Source organism: Macaca thibetana, chromosome 4, assembly GCF_024542745.1.
Source record: "Macaca thibetana thibetana isolate TM-01 chromosome 4, ASM2454274v1, whole genome shotgun sequence".
Taxonomy (NCBI): domain Eukaryota; kingdom Metazoa; phylum Chordata; class Mammalia; order Primates; family Cercopithecidae; genus Macaca; species Macaca thibetana.
In genome coordinates, this window is record NC_065581.1 from 148,637,014 (window position 1) to 148,657,333 (window position 20,320).

Below are 20,320 nucleotides of genomic sequence, written 5' to 3' on the forward strand. Positions count from 1 at the left end.
TTTTTCTTATCTATGTTTCAGAAACCAGTTTTATTTTATAACTGTAAGCTAATATGCATTGGGTCCTTACTTCTGTTAGGTACTCTTAGTATGTTACATATATTACTTAGTTTAATCTTCAGAATAGTTCTGTGAGACAAGTACTATTATTAACCCCATGAAGAAGCAAGCTAAAGCCCTGAGAGGTTAGTAATATGCCCAACAAAATAATCTTGATCCAGGGTATGAACCTAGGCTATCTCACTTCCAAGCAAACTCTTACCATTAAACTATTTGGCTGTCTTCCATTAGAGAACATATATAATAAAATGTCTTCCTCACTGCTTAGAAATAATATTTAGCAGGCATAGTTCTATAAACAAGGATTTGCTTTTATTGTTTAACTATACAACTGTGATTTAGAGTCTTGTGTTTAATGTGTTCTGTAGAAAAGAAACTTTCCACTTCTTGTTGGATATGCCATGTGTGGTTGCAACCAAGAATCCTGGCCAATGTAATTCATCAAAAAATTACCAGAAGCTCACAGTCCATGGGTAGAACTTAGCTGGAACCAAACCAACATTGGAAACTAGAATATGGTCTAATTTATAGAAGGAACAATCTGGTTAGGAGCCCATAATTTAGATCCCAGAGAGGCTACATCTGATTGGCATGAGGCTATCTAATGGGACAGAGGCAGTTCCTCAAAAGGAAATCAGGGTAGATAAGGAAATGGATATTAAGCAACAAAAAAGAACATGTCTACTATGTCGTGAAAATGAATAACAACCAACATGAATGAAGTCTTGTGAATTTTAGGTATGCCAACAAAGATTGAAAGTTGCACTTCAAGAATGAAATAGTATTGCCAATTTAATTTTGGAAACCATCTTTCCTGATGTTCTGTCCTTCAGACTGGTAACCAGTTTTCTTTCTTTTTTTTTTTTTTAATTTTTTGAGACATGGTCTTGCTCTGTCACCCAGGCTGGAGTGCAGTGGCACGATCATAGCTCACTTGACCTCCTGGGCTCAAGCGATCCTCCCATCTCAGTCCCCCAGGCGCAGTTTTCTACTTTATATCCCCTTGCAGTTATCCTGGGTTTTTTTGTTTGTTTGTTTGTTTTCTTGAGATGGAGTCTCATTCTGTTGCCCAGGCTGGAGTGCCAATGGTGCGATCTTGGCTCACTGCAGCCTCCACTTCCTGGGTTCAAGCGATTCTCCTGCCTCAGCCTCACAAGTAGCTGGGATTACAGGCATATGCTATGATACCCAACTAATGTTTGTATTATGTTTGTATTTTTAGTAGAGATGAGGTTTCGCCATGTTGGCCAGGCTGGTCTCAAACTCCTGACCTTAGGTGATCCACCTGCCTTGGCCTCCCAAAGTGCTGGGATTACAGGTTGAGCCACTGTGTTACCTGATAATGTGATAACCTCCTAACTGGTCTTCTTGTCTCAAGTCTGGATTCTCTCTCATCCATCTACACTGTAGCAAAATGTTCTCAAATACAAATGTTTGTGTGACTTTCTAGTGTAATCCTCTTCACTGTTCATGGGTAAAATCCAGACTTCCTACACACTATAGCCCTGCTTTGCCCCTGCAGGCTCATCTCTCACCACTTCTTGCAGTTGAAATTTCATTCCTTTCAGCCAAAAGTCCTTTGGCAGGATACAGCTGATGCCACCAAGAACCTTCTCCCATAGCACTCCACCTGGTGGCTCTTAGAAGTGCTTCCTGACTTGCTGAAGTCTGAAGTCAGTCATCTTAAGTGTTTGACAACAATGTTACTCCAAGTGCAGATCTGTGATCTGCAAACTGAAGGTCTGTGGCAAGGTAAGTACAGATGTTGAGAACTGCTGTGTCATTTTATTTTTAAAAAACAACAGTAATGAATTGGAATTTTTTTTAACTTACCAAAATTCCTTTATCATAGAATTTGAGAAGCACTGTTCTGTGTTACCTGTAATATTTGTATCATAACACTTGCTAAATTGCAATTGATTTTACATTTCTATTTACCTTTTTATAGTTCTCTCTTCAGTGAAAGCTCTATGATTTCAAGAGTAGTGCCTAATTTTTAGTCATAGCCACAGGTATATCTGGTACATATAGGACTTAAAAATGTTTTTTTAGTGAGGGAAAATAATGTTTTAGAGAAGTAGTGCTAGAAAATATAAGTCAAGTCTCTGGCTGTATCCAGCTAACCATATCTGTGCAAAGCAAATCATTTTTCCCCAATCAGTTCAAATCAATTTCTGTAGGATGAAAGAGGAGTCTGAGAAGACTTTGAGAAGTAACAAAAGGGTTAAAAATTTACCAGCCTGGCTAACATGGTGAAACCCCATCTCTACGAAAAATACAAATAAAGCCAGGCGTAGTGGCGCGCACCTGTAGTCCCAGCTTCTCGGGAGGCTGAGGCAGGAGAAACGCTTGAACCCAGGAGGCAGAGGTGGCAGTGAGCCGAGATTGCACTACTGCACTCTAGCCTGGCGACAGAGACTCTGTCCCAACCACCTCCCCACCAAAAAAATAAAAATAAAATAATTCAGTGTTCCCTACAGTTTTAAGCAGGTGATGGAATTATGATACTATCTCAAGCAGGAAAAATGAATATATATGCTATACAGTGTTTGCACACAATATCACAGTCACGACCATAGGTAATTACAAAGGTTTAAGAATACATGCTGAGATCAGTTCTTAACAAAGGTTAACAATACATTACTTTAGTGACAGTATTTTTTGTTTTCATACCCCTTGACACTCTTTAAAAAAGTATTGATGTTTCCAAGAATTTCCTGTGGGTTGTATCTTCCAGTGTTTGTCATATTACAAATTAAACCTGAGACCATTTATTTATTTATTTTAATTGTTTTACCTCACCTGGACCATGTGAAACCTAAGCCCTTTTAAAAACAAAAATGTACAAGCACATATTCCATTATCCATAACCCTCAGAACAATGATGTGATTGCATGTTATTTAGCCTCTGGAAAATCCCATGAGTATCTTTCAATAAAAATGTTAGTATTTCTACATATGAAATTTCAAGCTTGATATTTTCAAGATTGACTTTTGCAGTTGAATAATTTCTGACATGTGTATGTATATACACACACAGAAAAGTGTAAAATTAGTCTCATATAAGGGGTATGTGTGTATCAGTGTCACATAAAACCAGGCTAATTTTATGTTTATTAGTCATAATCATCTTCCTCATCTTCATCTTCCTCAGATTCTTCATTCTCAGCTGCAAGTAGAACTGCTTCTTGTGCAGCCCTGAAAGCTTGCTCCTCCTCCACACTGGGGTCATCCATTTCTGTAATTTCTGGTCCACTGGGGTATTCTTGATAAACTGGTGGTGGAACTGGGGGTGTATAATTGTCTGGACTATACTTATGACCCCAACCTATGTAGAAATTTTCAAACTTTCTGTAAGTAAAAAAAAAAAAAGGAAAGAAAAAAAGATCATTATATAATTTCTCAGAAAAATGGACCCTTCTGTAATATTAAAGTACTTAGAATATCATGGTCCTATAATTTAAAAAGCAATGCATGTAAAATGCTAGAAGTAAAATATTCCTCAATGATTTTTCTACCACAGGGAATTGTTTTCATTCAAACTGCTTAAGCTGGTTAAAAAAAAACTGTGGGACTAGACACTGTTAAAATGTACCCTACACCTAGACCACAAGCAAAAAAAAAAGCCTTTCTTCCTTCAATTATTTTCAGGGGAGGAAAAAAAAGTTATTACCTTCCACAAAGTTAGAAAGATTTAAAAATAGCTAACCCTGCAGACTCCTGCCTGGGCAAAGAGTTGGGCTTGTAGTTAGAAACCTATGTGTTACTTTTTTTAGGTATGACCATAGGCAATCACAAAGAGTTTACCTGGCACACCAGACTTGGAGTACAATGCATTGCTGTCTTTATGGGAAGTTGCAGTCAAGGATGCTGGCCCCTTTGGCTAGTCATGCTCTTCAATGTTTGCATTCCTAGACCAAGTGCTTCCATTCCTAGGTCTCTTTATCTGAGGCCTTCAGCAGAGACCTTTCCAACCCCTCCTTTCTCTGCTCTCTGTGCTCAGCACTTTTTCACTTCCAGCCCCTCTCATCCTCCTCTTGGTCTCCAGGTCTGTAAAACTGCAGGAGCCATTTGAGGATTCCCTTGTCAATGAGATGACCCCAGCACCTCCACATCTATGATAGCCATATCTGTGCTGATCCACCTGACTCTCCACTAGAGGGTCATTCCATGGGGGAAAATGGAACGGGGATGTCAAAGGTTTCTCTTGCTTATACTATCACAGTAAATGATTGAAGGCTTAACTCTCATTTTTAGCTTGTTGTGCTTTAATGGCTACTCTAACACCTGGCTGCTCAGCTTTCTCTCCAGATAAGCTAAGCTTCTGACACTGGGTTATTAGGAAAGAAATGGAAACATAAGACAAATAGAAGTATATGTTCTAGGTAAGGGATAAAATTATTTTCAGTGTCCTCTTGATCTTAATTCCTTTGAAAGCGATAGCCTATTTTAATTATCTTTTATCAAGATTTCCAACAAAAATGATCTGAGATTTAAACTAATTTAAATACAGCTTAGAAATACCTCCATTAATCTTCTAAGTGAATGAATAAGTCATTACCCAAATAATCATTGATGAAAAACCATATTTTATTTCAACAAACTGATAATTAAGATGAAAGGGTAGAAGTCCGAATTACTACTTAATGTCCTGAATTTGATGTTTTATTGTGTATCACAGATGTTATTTTAATAAATTTTATGCCAAACACACATAATATGCCAAAGATGCGTTAAAACGATAGTACCGGCCAGGCATGGTGGCTCAAACATGTAATCCCAGCACTTTGAGAGGCCGATGGGGGGTGAATCATGAGATCAGGAGTTTGAGGCCAGCCTGGCTAACATGGTGAAACCTCGTATCTACTAAAAAAAAAAAAAAATACAAAAATTAGCTGGGCACAGTGGTGCATGCCTGTAATCCCAGCTACTGGGGAGGCTGAGGCAGGAGAATAGTTTGAACCCAGGAGGCGGAGGTTGCAGTGAGCTGAGATCATGCCACTGCACTCCAGCTTGGGTGACAGAGCAAGACTCTGTCTCAAAAAAACAAAACAAAACAACAAGAAGAAAACAATGATAGTAACTTAACATTGTAGTGGTTATTTATAATTTCCAGAGCTTAACTAATCACAGAAATGGCTTTATAAGTGGTCAGATACTTACTTGCCATTGGAGAAGGCATATGCTCCAGGCCAAAGGTTGGATTGAAGGACTGCAATAGCATATTGTGGAATGAGATTTGAGGATAACCGTGTTGTCCAAGGGGGTATATTCTGAATCTCTGGAACCCAAAGAGAAATGCAAAAGCTTAATTCCTGACTAGACAAGAATCTACTGTGTAAGCTATTTTTTTAAATCCACACATGCATGCACAAACACAGATACACACATATTTGATATAGAAAGGAAAAACAGCAGCAGCTTAACAAAATCAGGAGGGTACTTCATGAATGTTTTGGAACAATGGAATTTGAAATATATATCTCCATTTTTGCAACCAAGACAAGAAGTTTTATTAAGGGAAAGGAGGCTTGTGTGGTAGAGTGAGTAGTATTTGATGGCCTAATGAAAGGTATATTATTATTAATTGAGATCAAGGGTTGCAAGCACAAATACTCCAAAACTGAAGGGAAAGAAATAATATAGGAATGAGAGTAGAGTTTTTAAAAACCAGGACCAAGAATATTTATGCCATTTGTTTATGGTCTGCAGAATGCAAGACAAGAATAATAAAGGAGACAATTGTCAGCATTTCCAGAAAGCGCTACAGCCAACTTATGTTTCCTCTCTACATGACTCCTTCAACCTCTGTCAGACAACATTGATGTGGCCAGCTATATTCTTCACTCCCTATCATCCCAGAACACGAATGGGAAGAGGATGAGACCTTGGCTCTTGTTCACTTTTTAGAGCTTTCCAACTCTCATATTTACTATATAACGCACATAGTATATTATGTTGTTTGTGTGTCTGTGTGTGATAATAGTTATGTAAAATAACCTAAATCTTCCGAGATTGGTGTCAAAAGAGGAGGTCCCACTTCCTGTTCTATGTAGTCAGGCTCTTCTTTTTCTTCATCTTCTTCCTCTCCTTCCTCTTCTTCTTCCTCGTTTTTTTGTATGGAGTTGAACCAATTACAGCGACCCTAGGAATGAATGTTGCAAGATTTAGTAGTCTAATGGGGACCTTAAAATTTCAGAACATTCATTTGAATTGATCAGGATGAAGCATCACTCTGGGAATTTAATCGATTATTCATTCATTCAATTCTATGTACATTTTCCAAGTGCTAGTTTCATCTAGGTTGTTTCAAGGAAAAAGCCATGCTGTTTATTTTGAGAATTTGCCAAATTCTTGAAGTCACAGAATGTGTATTTTAAAATTATCACTTATATTTTAAAATTAGCAGAACCTTAGTGAAAAAGGTAAGAGTGTTATTTTACTGGTTTGTGGTAAATAATCTATGAGAGAGCTGAAGCTATTATGATAATGATTATTAACAATAACATTTAAATGTGGTAATAAGATTATTTATGGAGGTTTAGGGTTTATAATGTCTCATTTAGTTAACTCTTATGTAGAGAAAGCTAAGAGTATCTCTTATCTAGATCAAAGTATAATGAAGATTTTCTACCTGCAGATGAGGTAGTATAGCACAAGGGTTAAGTGGATGCACTGGGTCCATTCTGTGCAGTCTCACATCTGATTCTGTTCCTTATTAGCTATGTTCCTTTTGTCACATTTCCTAAACTCTCTGTTTCTATGTCCTCATCTGAAAATTGAGGATAATAATACTGTTTCATGGGGTTGTTGTAAAGATTAAATCTTATACACACACACACACACACAAACACACGCACACCTGGAACAATAGGTGTTACATAACTGCTATATAGCACTGTTACTTTGTTTTTTGTTTTTGTTATAATCCCTTACTGTTCTTGACATAAAAGCTACAGGTATTATAGAGATAAAATTAAAGAACTGTTTTCAAAATTAATGTACCCATCTATATTAAACATATAAAAAAATTGCGTAATTGCAGAACACACAAATCTAAATCTGTACATCATTTGTCAAATGTTCCACAGAAGAATGTGTTTTATTTTCAAATAGAAAATAAAGTCTGTTTGGAGATCCCTGGGACCTTCAGTTATATAGACAATTATATAGACACCGGAATTTTATATTACTCTGCATTTTTGGCTGTGTTTTTAATTATCTCTTTTCCTGCCTATTAAATAGAATCCAAAGGCCTTTATTTTGTGTATCTTCATGCATTATAGTGATAATTTAATGAATATTTGCTTAATTACCTGATAGATTGAGAACTGCAAAGCTCCTACCTGAGAGAGAATATGCTGTACATGATGAACCCAATTGGATAGGGATTCTACTAGATCAATCACTTGGATGCCTTCGAAATCAGGGTTTTCCTCAAAGCTATTTTGCCCACCTTCTACCTCTTCTTCTTCCTCTCCTTCCTCTTCACCAAACTGATAAAATCCTAGAGGACTGACGTGGGTTCCTGCTGAAATTCGGGCAATTTGCGCTCGTAAATAATTACTCTCATTTCCTGGGAAAGGTGGGTAGCTTATGACGGGAGCATCCAATCGCCCAGTGAAAAATTTCTTGATTTTTCTTGCAATTACAATTTGTGCAGGTATAACTGGTGGTAACTTCACCCATGGTCTTCCTGGTTCATTGCAAACAAAATAGACATATTTGTTGGCACCTGTTCTACTTTCTTCTTTTGGTATAGCCTGTGGGGCCTTGTAAAAGGATTTTGGTAATTCATCTTCCTCATCTTCATCAGCTTCACTTTCTCCATTGTCCCTCTCTTCAGCCACATCTTCCTCTTCCACTTCCTCCTCATCTTCCCCCTCACGAAACTCCACTTCAGCTACAATATAATTCATTTCCAGACCCAAGATCTTTCCCCAGAAGCGGCATCTTTGGATTGGGTGGGTGTCAGTAAGCTGTTTGAGGGCAAGAAATATGCGGTATGTCTCATCTGTGCCCAAACCAACTCCAGCTTGTTCAAAATAAAAAGCTGACTCCATTACATTTGGAAGAGCGTTTTCTGCCTGCAGAAACAAATGCTGTGGTTAAAATTTATCGATAAGACAAATGCTTGCTTCCCTTGTCTTTTTTATGTATCTTGATATTCTACTTTCTCCACCACTTCTTTGACATTTCTCTCAAGATTTAGATCAAATTGGCTGGGCACGGTGGTTCACACCTGTAATCCCAGCACTTTGGGAGGCTGAGGTGGGTGGATCACCTGAGCTCAGGAGTTCAAGACCAGCCTGGCCAACATGGTGAGACCCCCGTCTCTAATAGAAACACAAAAATTAGCTGGGCATGGTGGTGCCTGCCTGTAGTACCAGCTACTTGGGAGGCTGAGGCAAGAGGATCACTTGAACCCGGGAGGAGGAGGTTGCAGTGAGCTGAGATTGCACCACTGCATTCCAGCCTAGGCAACAGAGTGAGACTTCATGTCAAGAAACAAAAATACTTAGATCAAAGTATGATAATTCCTGAATCTCGGTTCTTCTCTCATTATTTATAAATGTAGCTTCTCTTGTATCTTATACTCATTAATGTATAATAGCTACCTTGTTTATGTACATAGGTAGAGAAAATTTAATAATCAGTATGAATAATAAAAATTCAACATTCCTGTTTTATAAAAAATATTTAAGTGACTCCCTTACTATCCTAAAATAAGATGTAGAATAACTATGTACACATATATTTAGAACAAAATATGGTTTTACATATGTCTATATTACTATATATCTTTAAAAATAATAAACATTTATTAAGTGCATGGTTTTATATATATAGGACCACTAAAAATTAATGTAGTATCCTGTGTAATGTAATGTATGGAATAAATAAAAGGAACATATAATAAAGTACTCATGTCTATACTTGAAGCCATAATGTAGTCAGATGCTCCTCCTACTTATAATAAATTATTTTGAATTTAAAATGAGAGAAATAAAAAAATTCCACAAAAGAAATACAGAGAAATGAATAAGCAGAGTCTCAAATGAACCATAGAAACACATTTGTGAAGGCTGGGCATGGTGGCTCACGTCTGTGATCCCAGCACTTTGGGAGGCCGAGTCAGGCAGATCACAAGCAAGACCATCCTGACTAACATGGTGAAACTCCATCTTTACTAAAAACACAAAAAATTAGCCGGGTGTGGTGGCGGGCACCTGTAGTCCCAGCTATTCGGGAGGCTGAGACAGGAGAGTGGCGTGAACCCGACAGGCAGAGCTCACAGTAAGCCGAGATCACGCCACTGCACTCCAGCCTGGATCACAGAGAGAGACTCCATCTCAAAAAAAAAATAGAAAAAAGAAAGAAAGAAAAAGAAACACATTTGTGAAAAAGTAGGAAAGAACTTCAACTATAGGTCAAGAAAACTTGCAAGACAAACCTTGACCCTCAAGATGAAGAACTTGAGAGCTCTGCTATTCTTACAAATGATATGCTATTATTTATATTATAATTGTAGTGTCAAAATAAGTACAATGACTTTTTAAAATCCTCATCGCCTTGATGTAGGATTGCAAAAGTCTTTCCTTGACATTTGCTGTACCTATCCTATTTGGCCCTTTAGAACTATTTCATCTTAAGTCTCTTTAATTGCTCCCTTATTTCTTGAGCTCCAAATGTTGATGTTGTTAAAATATCCTTTTCACTTATCGCATCTCTCAACACTTTATGCTTGGAAGAGTTCTCCACACCACTTCAAGTGATAAGTGGCTGTTTAAAGTTTCTTTAACTCTGATTTTCTTCCATATTCTACACATATTTCTAGCCACTTCTGATAAATTTCACTTAAGTATTCTAAAAATACCTCAGTTTAATATTTAATTCACGTTTCTCTCAAAGTTTTCTCTTTTTTCTATGTACTCTTTCTTCACCAGTGACATCTCAGTTTCTCACACCAGAAAGTTTGGTCATCTTTGTTTCCTCTGACTTCCTTGACCTTCAGTATTTAAGTAGTTAGATTCCTATTGATTCTAGCACATAAAAATTTGTTGGCATTATTTCCTCCTCTTGTATTCATTTATACTGCATTAGTCACCATCCTCACTACTTGTGCTATAGCAGAAGGCTTCTAACACTCTCCTCCCGGCCCCATTCTACCTTTCTTTTTTCATTATCTTTCATATTATGATCAGAGTTATCTTTCTAAACCAAAAGTCAGACCATGCTATTCTCTATTTAAAAACTTCTTACTGTTTACAAGAAAGAAGTTACTTATCAACGCACAAAGAACAGTCTGGCTTTAAGCACTCTGTTTGCTTCATTTCCATCAATCACTCCCTCAAACCCACACTCGACTTTTCCAAACATCAAATAATCTTTCCTGATTATTTTATTGTTCTTTTTTCTAAGAATTTAATTTCTAAGAGTCTTCACCTGGTGAACTCCTGCTTATCCTTCATGGCCCAAATGAAATATTACCTCCACTAAAAAGCCTTGCCCAATTACCAATAGCAGAGTTAGTTGTTCCATTCTGTCATTTATCATGTTGTCAAAACAATATAATAATAATTGCTACTATTAAGTTCCTATTATAGGCCAAATCCTTTATATATACTACCTCCACCCCTCAGGTTTTTGCCATTTGATTGTCCTTAAGGCTTGGAAAGTTTAGCCTCTTGCTCAAAATCACACAACTAGCAAGCTAGTTGAACTAGGATTCTAACTCAGATCTGGCTACCTCCAAAGCCCATGTTTACTCCATCAAATGAGGCTAGCTCTTTATTGCACTAATCAAATGGCTTTCCAGTCTTTTTTGCCTTTTTCTAAATTGTAAGCAACTTAAAGTCAGAAAAGTCTTTTTCCCATGTGTATCTCAGTACTCGGAATGCAGTAGTCACATTGTGTATCAATAAATGGGTGAATGAATAAATGAATGCTGAAGACTAAGCAAATGAATTCTGGTGTGGTTAAAGGCAGGAATAAAAACATGAACACTCTAAACGTAAGTCAGGGACAGGGTTGGTCATGTAGTTCATATTTCAATGCATCGGAGAGACCTCTCTGTCTATCTGTTCCTGCATCTTTCTACTTTCTGAGGTGGAGCTTTTAATCTTCACCTGATGACTCAGCTGTTCCAGGCTGTAAAGCCAATCTTATCCCTTATGAGGAAGATTTATGGAATCTAGTTAAAGGGCCCAGGTCCCATGATCAAAACAGCTTATTTGTATTCTCACCCCATATCCTAGTTTTAGGACGCAAAGTCCTACCTTGTAATGCTGTGCCTATAAAGGGCACCCATTCTTACCCTGAAGTCTGAAGTTTCTTTGATTAACTCCTGCATGAGAATGCCTGCCTATCTGCCTCATCTCCATATGCTGTTCGCTCCCAGACTCATCATCACTGGATATGGCTACAGAACCAACTGCCACCTTGTTGAAACTGTCCAATGTCAACTCCTTGACACCTATCACCTGTTCCTTTTGTATGAGTACTACAGATCTTACTGTCAGTTAGCTCTCTCCTCGTAGGCTGCTTAGCCTAGAGACAGCATCTACTGTCTCTCTTCTCTCTTCCCTGACAGAGTGCTATTTTGAAAATACCTTACTCCAAACATCAAATTTGAAAGTATATAGACACATCTTAAATAATCTAGTGGTAACAGAACGTAAGTTCAGCAGATGTGTACAAATTACAAGTATATGAGTATTTAGGAAACAGAATAGCCAATACTATTATGAAATATTTGAAATTAAAATTTCTTTGATATATAAGATTTTATTCTCTAATTATAGCTTTTTTCAATCTCTGTCACCAACTCCAAATATTTTCAACATTTTGTCTATGACGATTTAAAAAAGTATTTTACTCCTCTCCTCTTGTATTACGTCCCATTGATGTAATATACATAATATCAAGTCATAACATAAGGAGCTTGTCTTAGAAGAAAATACAAATGACATTAGAAGTGCTTCTGAATTTTCTAATAAATATGCAACTGGATTTAAAACCTGATTTTTAATTATCTAACATTTATTCATTATTCAACAAATCTTTAGCAAAAGATAGCTGTACATCTAGATCTGCACCAGGCACCTTGGAGAATATAAAATGTGAAGAAATCCTTTTCTCTAATATTAAGAAACTTAGCATACAAACCTATAACAATCTGTTTTAGCTTGCAAAATACTAAAACACAGTATGATAAAACAAGAAATCCCTAATCAAGGAAATGACTAGTGTGAAATGAGGTTGACTAAAGAAGGCTTGAAGATACTTTCCAAAAATAAGATGCAAATACTATGTAAGAAGCTATAAAGGCCAGGTGCAGTGGCTCACTCCTGTAGTCCCAACATTCTGGGAGGCCAAGGTAGGCAGATCACTTGAGGTCAGGAGTTTGAGACCAGCCTGGCCGATATGGCGAAACCCCATCTCTACTAAAAATACAAAAATTAGCTGGGCATGGTGGCACGTGCCTGAAGTCCCAGCTACTCAGGAGGCTGAGGGAGGAGAATCGCTTGACCCTGAGAGGTAGAGGCTGCAGTGAGCCAGGATCGTGCCATTGTACTCCAAGCCTGGGCACCTGTCTAAAAAAAAAAAAAAAGCTATAAAATACAGTTGGTATGAATTTAAAGCCACAGCTATTCATCCCAAATAAAATCCTAAGATTTAATTATTAAAATTTATAGTAGTGACTTACTATTTCATCTTCCAATTCTTGGTCAACTCCTTCCAAATGTCCCTGGAGAAAAAGAGCCTTTTGCTTTTCTGCTATTTCATATGTTGGAAGCATCTCATTCTCATTGTGGAGTGCATCAAATTTTTTACTAAAATGTGCCATCTTCACATCTTGGCTAATATTTTCAAAGATGTCGACAGCATTTTCAGGACGCTCATTTAATATCTTGGTCAACATATTAGAAAGATGATCATATCTATCCAAACAGAGAAAATTCCAGATAATATACATGTCAAGAGCATTTGAAGAAGCATTTTTCTTTGACATTTCTGAGGTCATTAGATAAATATAGACGTTAAATGAAAAACAAAAAAAGAAAAAATATAGCTTAGGTCAATTAATATAAAGTAGGCAATTATTGAACAGCTATTTGCAGACTCAGTTAGTTTGTTTTTAGGGAACTTCAATAACTGAAAGTCTTCAGAGATTTTCAGTGGATAACACTTAAGGTAATTTCTACTATGCCAGAAATAACTTATCCTAGAGTTTTCCTCAGGAAATGATTCTAATATAATAAGGATGTTTAAGTTATTAAGGAAAAACATTTTAGAGCATGATACATATTCCACATCAGGTACATTTTCACATTTTATTTCTGAAATTACAATCTTTTGGTTATATATTTAAAAGTGATTAACATTATTTTTCACTCTTTACTATAACTTCTTTTCCATTCCCCTTCCCCTGCCCTCACCCAATCCAATTTGATTTCTAATCCTGTTGACTCTGTCTTTAAGATCTGTTCTCTTTCTTTCCATTTTTTTTTTTAAGCCAATTGGTACTTCAGTGTTTCTCAGAGCATCTTGCATTTCATATTGTAACATCCACTTACACACAACAAAAAAGTGCCATTAAATATTACTTACCTTTATTGAAATGTGATACAATCTAACATTTTGTTCTATTCTATTACAAACACTGCCCTAGATTTTTATTTCACAACTGAATTAGTGAAATTGCCTCTATCCTCTCAGTAATATATTACATTTTATATAGAACTGCTAGTGTTTGCTTTTTCAAATACCAGAATTACAAAGTGAATGTTAAGAGGCCAAAATGTCTGTCAAAGTGTTCCTGTGTCCTGTCAAAGTGCTCTTTTCTTGAGAAAAAACTCCTCTGTTCAATGTGGAAATTTGTATAAATTGCTTCTCTGGTGGATACGCATTGTATCTCTCCAACTTTGTTTCTAATTATTAGTTCATTTAGACCTTCTAATAAAATTACTTTCATATATTTGCTAAGTTCTACCTGGGAGCTTTTGCTTGCTGTGAACCATATATATAATTTCTCTAAAAAAATAATTTAAAATTCCTTTCATTCTTAGGGACTTAGCACTCAAGTCATTCCCCAAAATCATCCTTCCCTGGTTCAGAGGGGTTCTTCCTGAGAACAATGATATGCTGCTCTGAAATGTTATTACATTATATATTTCCTATTCAGCAACTGCAGTAGGTTCTTCACGGCCAAGATTAGGATTTTGTATATCTCCTCTCTTATTATAGTCAAACAAAATAAACAGTTGTTCAATAATTGCCTACTTTCTATTAATTGACCCAAGCTATATTTTTTGCTTTTTCTTTTTCATTTAATGTCTATATTTATCTAATGACCTCAGAAATGTCAAAGAAAAATATGTATATTATATGGGAGATCAATGTAAAGGGCAGTTAAAAATATTATACAGTATTTGAAGAATATAAAATTCCTTCCTCAAATAATTCTTGTAAATGAACAGAAATGTTTTGACTAGGAGTTTCTTTAAAACTTCATCAAGCTTCCTTAATATTCATGCACTGTTGAAACTCATGGAGAAGGCTGGGCGCAGTGGCTGCCTGTAATCCCAGCACTTTGGGAGCCAGAGGTGGGTGAACCACCGGAGGTCAGGAATTTACGACCAGCCTAACCAACATGGTAAAACCCCGTCTCTATTAAAAAAAACAAAAATTAATCAGGTGTGGTGGCAGGCACCTGTAATTCCAGCTACTTGGGAGGCTGAGTCAGGAGAATCACTTGAACCCGGGAGGCGGAGGTTGCAGTGAGCAAGATCATGCTACTGCACTCCAGCATGAGTGACAAAGTGAGACTCCGTCTCGAAAAGAAAAGAAAAAGAAAACTCATGGAGAAGACTGCAGACGAAAAACACTGTTGGTTATCGGGCAATAGCTGGGTTAATAATGAAAGGGTTTGATCTGCTTCAATAGCAGATGTGGATGGCATCAAATTAGGGACTCTCAATCCAAATTTTCATTTTATTTTTCAGGTTTCAATATAATGCATATATGTGCTTTATTCAAGTCCACACCTGAAAATGCCTTTGTGTCAAATTATGAAATATATGCATTAGGTTTTCATTTACAATTATAGTTTTTTCTATTAGGGAGGATTAACAATTTATTTTTTTAATGGAAGAAAAGGAGCAAGCAATTCTTTCCTATAGCCTTTTAATTCAATGACGAAAAACCATTTTCAGATTCCATATTTCAGTCAAAGATTGTTTAAATTGCCATGAAAAATAGCTTTTATGGCTGTCAAATTAGATCTGCATATAAGAGATGGAGTTAAAGTCATCTTTTACTAAACAATTTTGAACTGCAGGCACTAAAGTACTTAGAGGATAGCAGTGAATATTATGGAAGATATTCACTTATTACCTCAGAGACAGCATTTGGAAATAAAATTAAATTTAGATATGTAAGTAATATCAATTATAAAATATAAAATAATTCAATAAAAAATTTCTCATGTTTTTGCATTCAGTTTTAAATTGTTAGTGAACTCACAAGTATTTGTAATGTATTCCTTTGCAATTTTAATAGTTTGTAAATTCATGCTTGTTATCTAACATAGGGCAATATGTCAAGCAGTTTATCAGAAATTCAAGTAGAATCCACTACAGGGTAGCAAATTACATTCTTGCAGCTTAAGTAAATTGTAGTTTAAAATATTAACTAATAGGCTGGGTGTGGTGGCTCACGCCTGTAATCCCAACACTTTGGGAGGCAGAGGCAGGCGGATCATGAAGTCAGGAGATCGAGACTATCCTGGCTAACATAGTGAAACCACGTCTCTACTAAAAATACAAAAAAAAAAAAAAAAATTAACTGGGTGTGGTGGTGGGCGCCTGTAGTCCCAGCTACTTGGGAGGCTGAGGCAGGAGAATAGCGTGAACCTGGGAGGCAGAGCTTACAGTGAGCCAAGATCGTGCTACCGCACTCCATCCTGGGGGACAGAGTGAGACTCTGTCTCAAAAAAAAAAAAAAAAAAAATAATTAACTAATAAATAGTATTTCAAACTGATCTCACATTTCATGAGATTTCGCACATCATACATTAATGTTTTTATTCATTAGACTTTACAATTTTATCTCCTATATCTTAAAGCCTAGTAATAGCTGCAAATATTTGCCACAATGTATACTCAGTAGGCATTTAATTAATATTTACTGATTAATCAGGAAGCACCCCAATAGATTATGGTGAAAACTTGGGAATTATGATTTATATACATTGGTTTTCATGCATAGTTTCTGACTCGTAAGTCTCATACCACTTTTCATTTCTCCCCAAGATAGGCCTTAGAAACAAAGTATACTCTAACCTTTCTCCATGTCTGGCCATAATGAAATTCTCTAACCTACTTTGTCTGATTGACGGTCATAAGACCCGCATTTCAAAAGAGGTCCTGCTCCATATCAAGGAGGAAATAATGCTCCACAGAGAGGCCAAGAAGAATCTGGATAGGCCTTGCTGGGTCTCCCCACTCAGTCTCTTAGCATTAGATTTTACCCCTGTAAGTCACATTTCTACACAGTCATCAATCATGCCTATCCAATAACATCTCCATAAAAGACCCAAGAGAACAGGTTTCGGGGAGCATCTGCCAGCTGAACACATGGAGGTTGCTGGAGGGTGGCCTTCCCAGAGAGGGCATGGAAGCTTTGCACTCCTTACCCAATACCTCTTCATATGCATCCTTTGTAATATCCTTTATAATAAGCCAGTAATATTAGTGTTTCCCTGAGTTCTGTGAGCCACTCTAGCACATCAGTCGAACCCAAGGAGGGAGTTGTGGGATCCCTGATTTATAGCTGGTTGGTCAGAAGCACAGGTTAATCAGCCTGGGGCTTGTGATTGGCATTGGAAGTGTGGGGAAGTCTTGTGGGATTGAGCCCTCAACCTGTGGGATCTGACGCTGTCTCCAGGTGGATATGTCAGAATTGAATCAGAGGACACCTAGTTGATGCCCACTGCAGAAGTGATTGCTTGCTTGTGGATAGGAAAACAGAATCCCAAACATTCTGTCACAGAAGTCTTCTGTGTTGAGGCTGGGCGCAGTGGCTCATGCCCGTAATCCCAGTTACTTGGGAGGCTGAGGTAGGAGAATCACTTGAACCCGGGAGGCAGAGGCTGCAATGAGCCGAGATGGTGCCACTACACTCCAGCCCGGGCGACAAAGCAGACTCTGTCTCAAAACAGACAAAACCAACAGCAACAACAAGAAGTCTTCTATGTTGGTTGTTGTAGAGTGAAAGAATATAAAAAGCATTCATTTCTTCTTACTCGATTAATAGTTGCTGGCATTGTGCTACCACTAAGTATATAGTGGTATACAAAATTCCGAGTCCCTACCCTCTGGGGGCCTGCAATCTAGTGGGAGAGTCAGATAATCAAATATAAGTCTATCTCTCTGTATATACAATTATGAATGACATTAAATGCTATGAAGGAAAAGAATAAGCTTTTTAGTAGTGTTCCATGGAAGTTGAGTTCCGAAGAATGAGGAGCCAGCCAGACAAAGACTTAGAAAAGAAGCCTTCTGGGCCCAGGGAACAGCCATGGGGCTGGAGCTTAGTGATGGAGGGAGAGGTAAGAGTCCCTAAGTGTTGTCAGCCACTGGAATCTTGAGCAAATTAGGTTCTCCATGACTTGGTCTCCTCATTTACAAAAACAAGTGAGTTGTATTAGATGTTTTCCAAAATCCCTTCTAGCCCTAAAATACTATTGACCCTATCATTATGTAACTCTGGAAGCAAAAATCTATAGAAATCTACATTGTCGTAAGTTCTAAAATTAAAGCTATAATGGGATGGGCAGAACATATGTAGACTATTGATCATCACATTTTAAGAGACTTGGATAAAATGGCATGTGTTCCAGGTGGCTTGTATAGTGACCAGTTCTCCTAGTTTGTGAGGACTAAGGGGTTTCTTAGGATAAAGAACTTTCAGCGCTCAGCCAAACTGAGATGGTGGTCACCCTAGCACAGCCTGGGTTGGGAACTCAAAAGCCATGCAAGCCATAGCATCTACAGATGAGAGACATATGATTGCTTTCACTGGTAGACAGTTATTTTTCACAAGTATCCTGGAGAGATGCTTGGACTTTATGGTCTTTATGATATCTTTCAAGCCCGAGACTCCATAATTCCTAAGTTTTATTTTTTGTGTGTGCCTAGGATCTTTGAAGAAGCTGCAGGAAAAGCAAAAAAAAAAAAAAAAAAAAAAAAAAAAAAAAAAAACGTTAAGAAAAAGAAGGCATAAGAATCTCCATTAATGACCTGTTTTGAGTCATGTGATCCAGACTTATGTCATTAACTCTCTTTTACTAATACAATCTTTTCAAATATATTTTGATTCACTCACAGAAACACACTCTCACACAGAGATACTCAGACACCCTCTTGCTTTGCCAAACTTTTATCTTTTTTCCCTCTGAGACTTACAGATTAAAGCCCGACTTGCTACTAGTCTTCAGCAGGTAAGCCTTAGCATTCTGAATGGCGGTCTCAAGCATGCTGGGGGCCCCTTCAGAATCCCCAGGCGCAGGCAGCTGTAAATCACAATCACTGTTTGAGTCTGCCTCCTGAAAAACGTCAAATCTCAGCTCTTTCTGTTTAGCATTGTTATAGCTCACGTCCCTTGGTCCACACAGGTGGAGTTTGGGTTGCTGAGACTGTTGAAAGGTGTTTCGCTCTGACTGGCTTGTGTGAAGAGGAACTGATTCTCTTTTATCAGATGATTGTTCCAAAGGATCAGGATAAGGTGTTCCTGCTTCAGGAATCACACTCGTGGTCCTGTGTGACTGAGGTGGTGCCGCGAGGTCTTGTCTGGCCGGAGCCGGGGGAGAAGGAGTGGAAGAGGGCTCCCGCCGAGAGAGAGGAGCGGGTGATGATGTTTCTGGCCCCGCGGGGCCACCCAGAGGCGTCCTGGCTCTAGACTGGGGGCTCCAAGGACGGCTGCTTCCGGACTGGCGTCCAGTTTCTGGCCCCTGCTTCGCCTCCAAGGGCTCAGACGACTCAGGCTCAGAATATTGGGGAGAAGCTGCTGTCTTTCCTTCCCATGACCGCCTTGCTTCCCCTAGTTTTTCTTGGTTTTCTTTTTCTTGCTTCGGGGAGGTTGAGTCTTCCATGGAAGCAGTTCGAGAAAAAATGTTCTGGATGAAAGGGGCGTGAAAATATGGAAGAAGGCAACTCAGTTCAGTTACTTTGCCGCGGTCTCTTAAGCGATTTCTGGGTCCTGGTTGCTCTGTAAGTTGCTGCGTCCTATCTCCATAGCAACCCCAGGCCGGGTTCCTCTCAGAAAAACACACAGCGCCCTGTTGCCGGGATTCGAGGGCGGAGACTGAGAGAGAGATGAAAATCCTAGCTTTGTGATTTGGTATAACCTCGTTCTATCGCAGCCAATCCGACTTAGACTAGACCAGTCTTGCTTGGAAACTGAGAACTCCAGGTCCTGCGCCTTGAGCACAAAGGAAGAATGGCGACCCCATGCGAGAGATCTTCAGGGGTCTGAGACTTTGATCCAAGTTGTGCTGTGAGGAGCGAGTGGTGCGTTAGTGGAGGGACAGTATATCCATGAAGCGTGTGTGTGGAGGGTGTGTGTGTGAGAGAGAGAGAGAAGGAAGGGAAGAAGAGAGGAAGGGAGGGCGGGAGGGAGAGAGGGAGAGAGAGGAGGAGAGAGGGCGGAAGAGACCGACCTTGGTAATCTTGGAGATGCAGGTGACAACGGGACCCCAGTGAGCTGACCATGAGAGCCCAAGCCTCACATTTAGCGTGCATCACCTACAACCAACCAACTTTAAAGACTCGGAGAATAGACAAAGCAGTCCTGAGTTTTGTTCTTCCTGCTTATAAGGAATCTCCTGATGATTAGGCAGAATATTATACTTGAGGATAAGGCAATACAGAAAACTTATAAATAGGCAATTCGTGGGTTACTCGTTTTCAAATTAACACTAAACTATATTGGCATAATATAATTTTTATTTGATAATGTAAATGTAAATGCATAATTTTGCAATGATTTAAGGTCAAGATTATGACTATTCATTTCTAGTATGCAGTCTCCAATATGAAGAAGGTATAGAAGATTGGATCATATCTGGACTTAATTATAAACCATACATTAATTAAAGTATTTAATGTTAATTATTTGTTTTGTACTTCTTTCTCTTTTTAAATATACCAACAAATACTTGGCATTTGACAGTTTACATTGATATAACTTATATTTA

The 20,320-nt window shown here is 38.1% G+C and overlaps 1 protein-coding gene across 2 annotated transcripts; it reads right to left on the reverse strand.

Moving 5' to 3' along the window:
• Positions 1-2,638: 2,638 nt before the first annotated feature.
• Positions 2,639-19,679, reverse strand: RSPH4A (radial spoke head component 4A). Of its 2 annotated transcripts, XM_050786611.1 has the most exons (6): positions 18,531-19,679; positions 12,770-13,004; positions 7,407-8,147; positions 6,061-6,205; positions 5,224-5,341; positions 2,639-3,411 (listed from the first exon to the last, which is right to left on the reverse strand). In XM_050786611.1, exons 1-6 carry the CDS (start codon positions 19,214-19,216, stop codon positions 3,177-3,179), a joined length of 2,160 nt encoding a protein of 719 aa, XP_050642568.1. In that variant the 5' UTR covers positions 19,217-19,679; the 3' UTR covers positions 2,639-3,176. The 2 variants fall into 2 exon arrangements, with proteins under 2 accessions (XP_050642568.1, XP_050642569.1); XM_050786612.1 differs by lacking the exon at positions 6,061-6,205 and having other exon boundaries at positions 3,307-3,411.
• Positions 19,680-20,320: the final 641 nt, after the last annotated feature.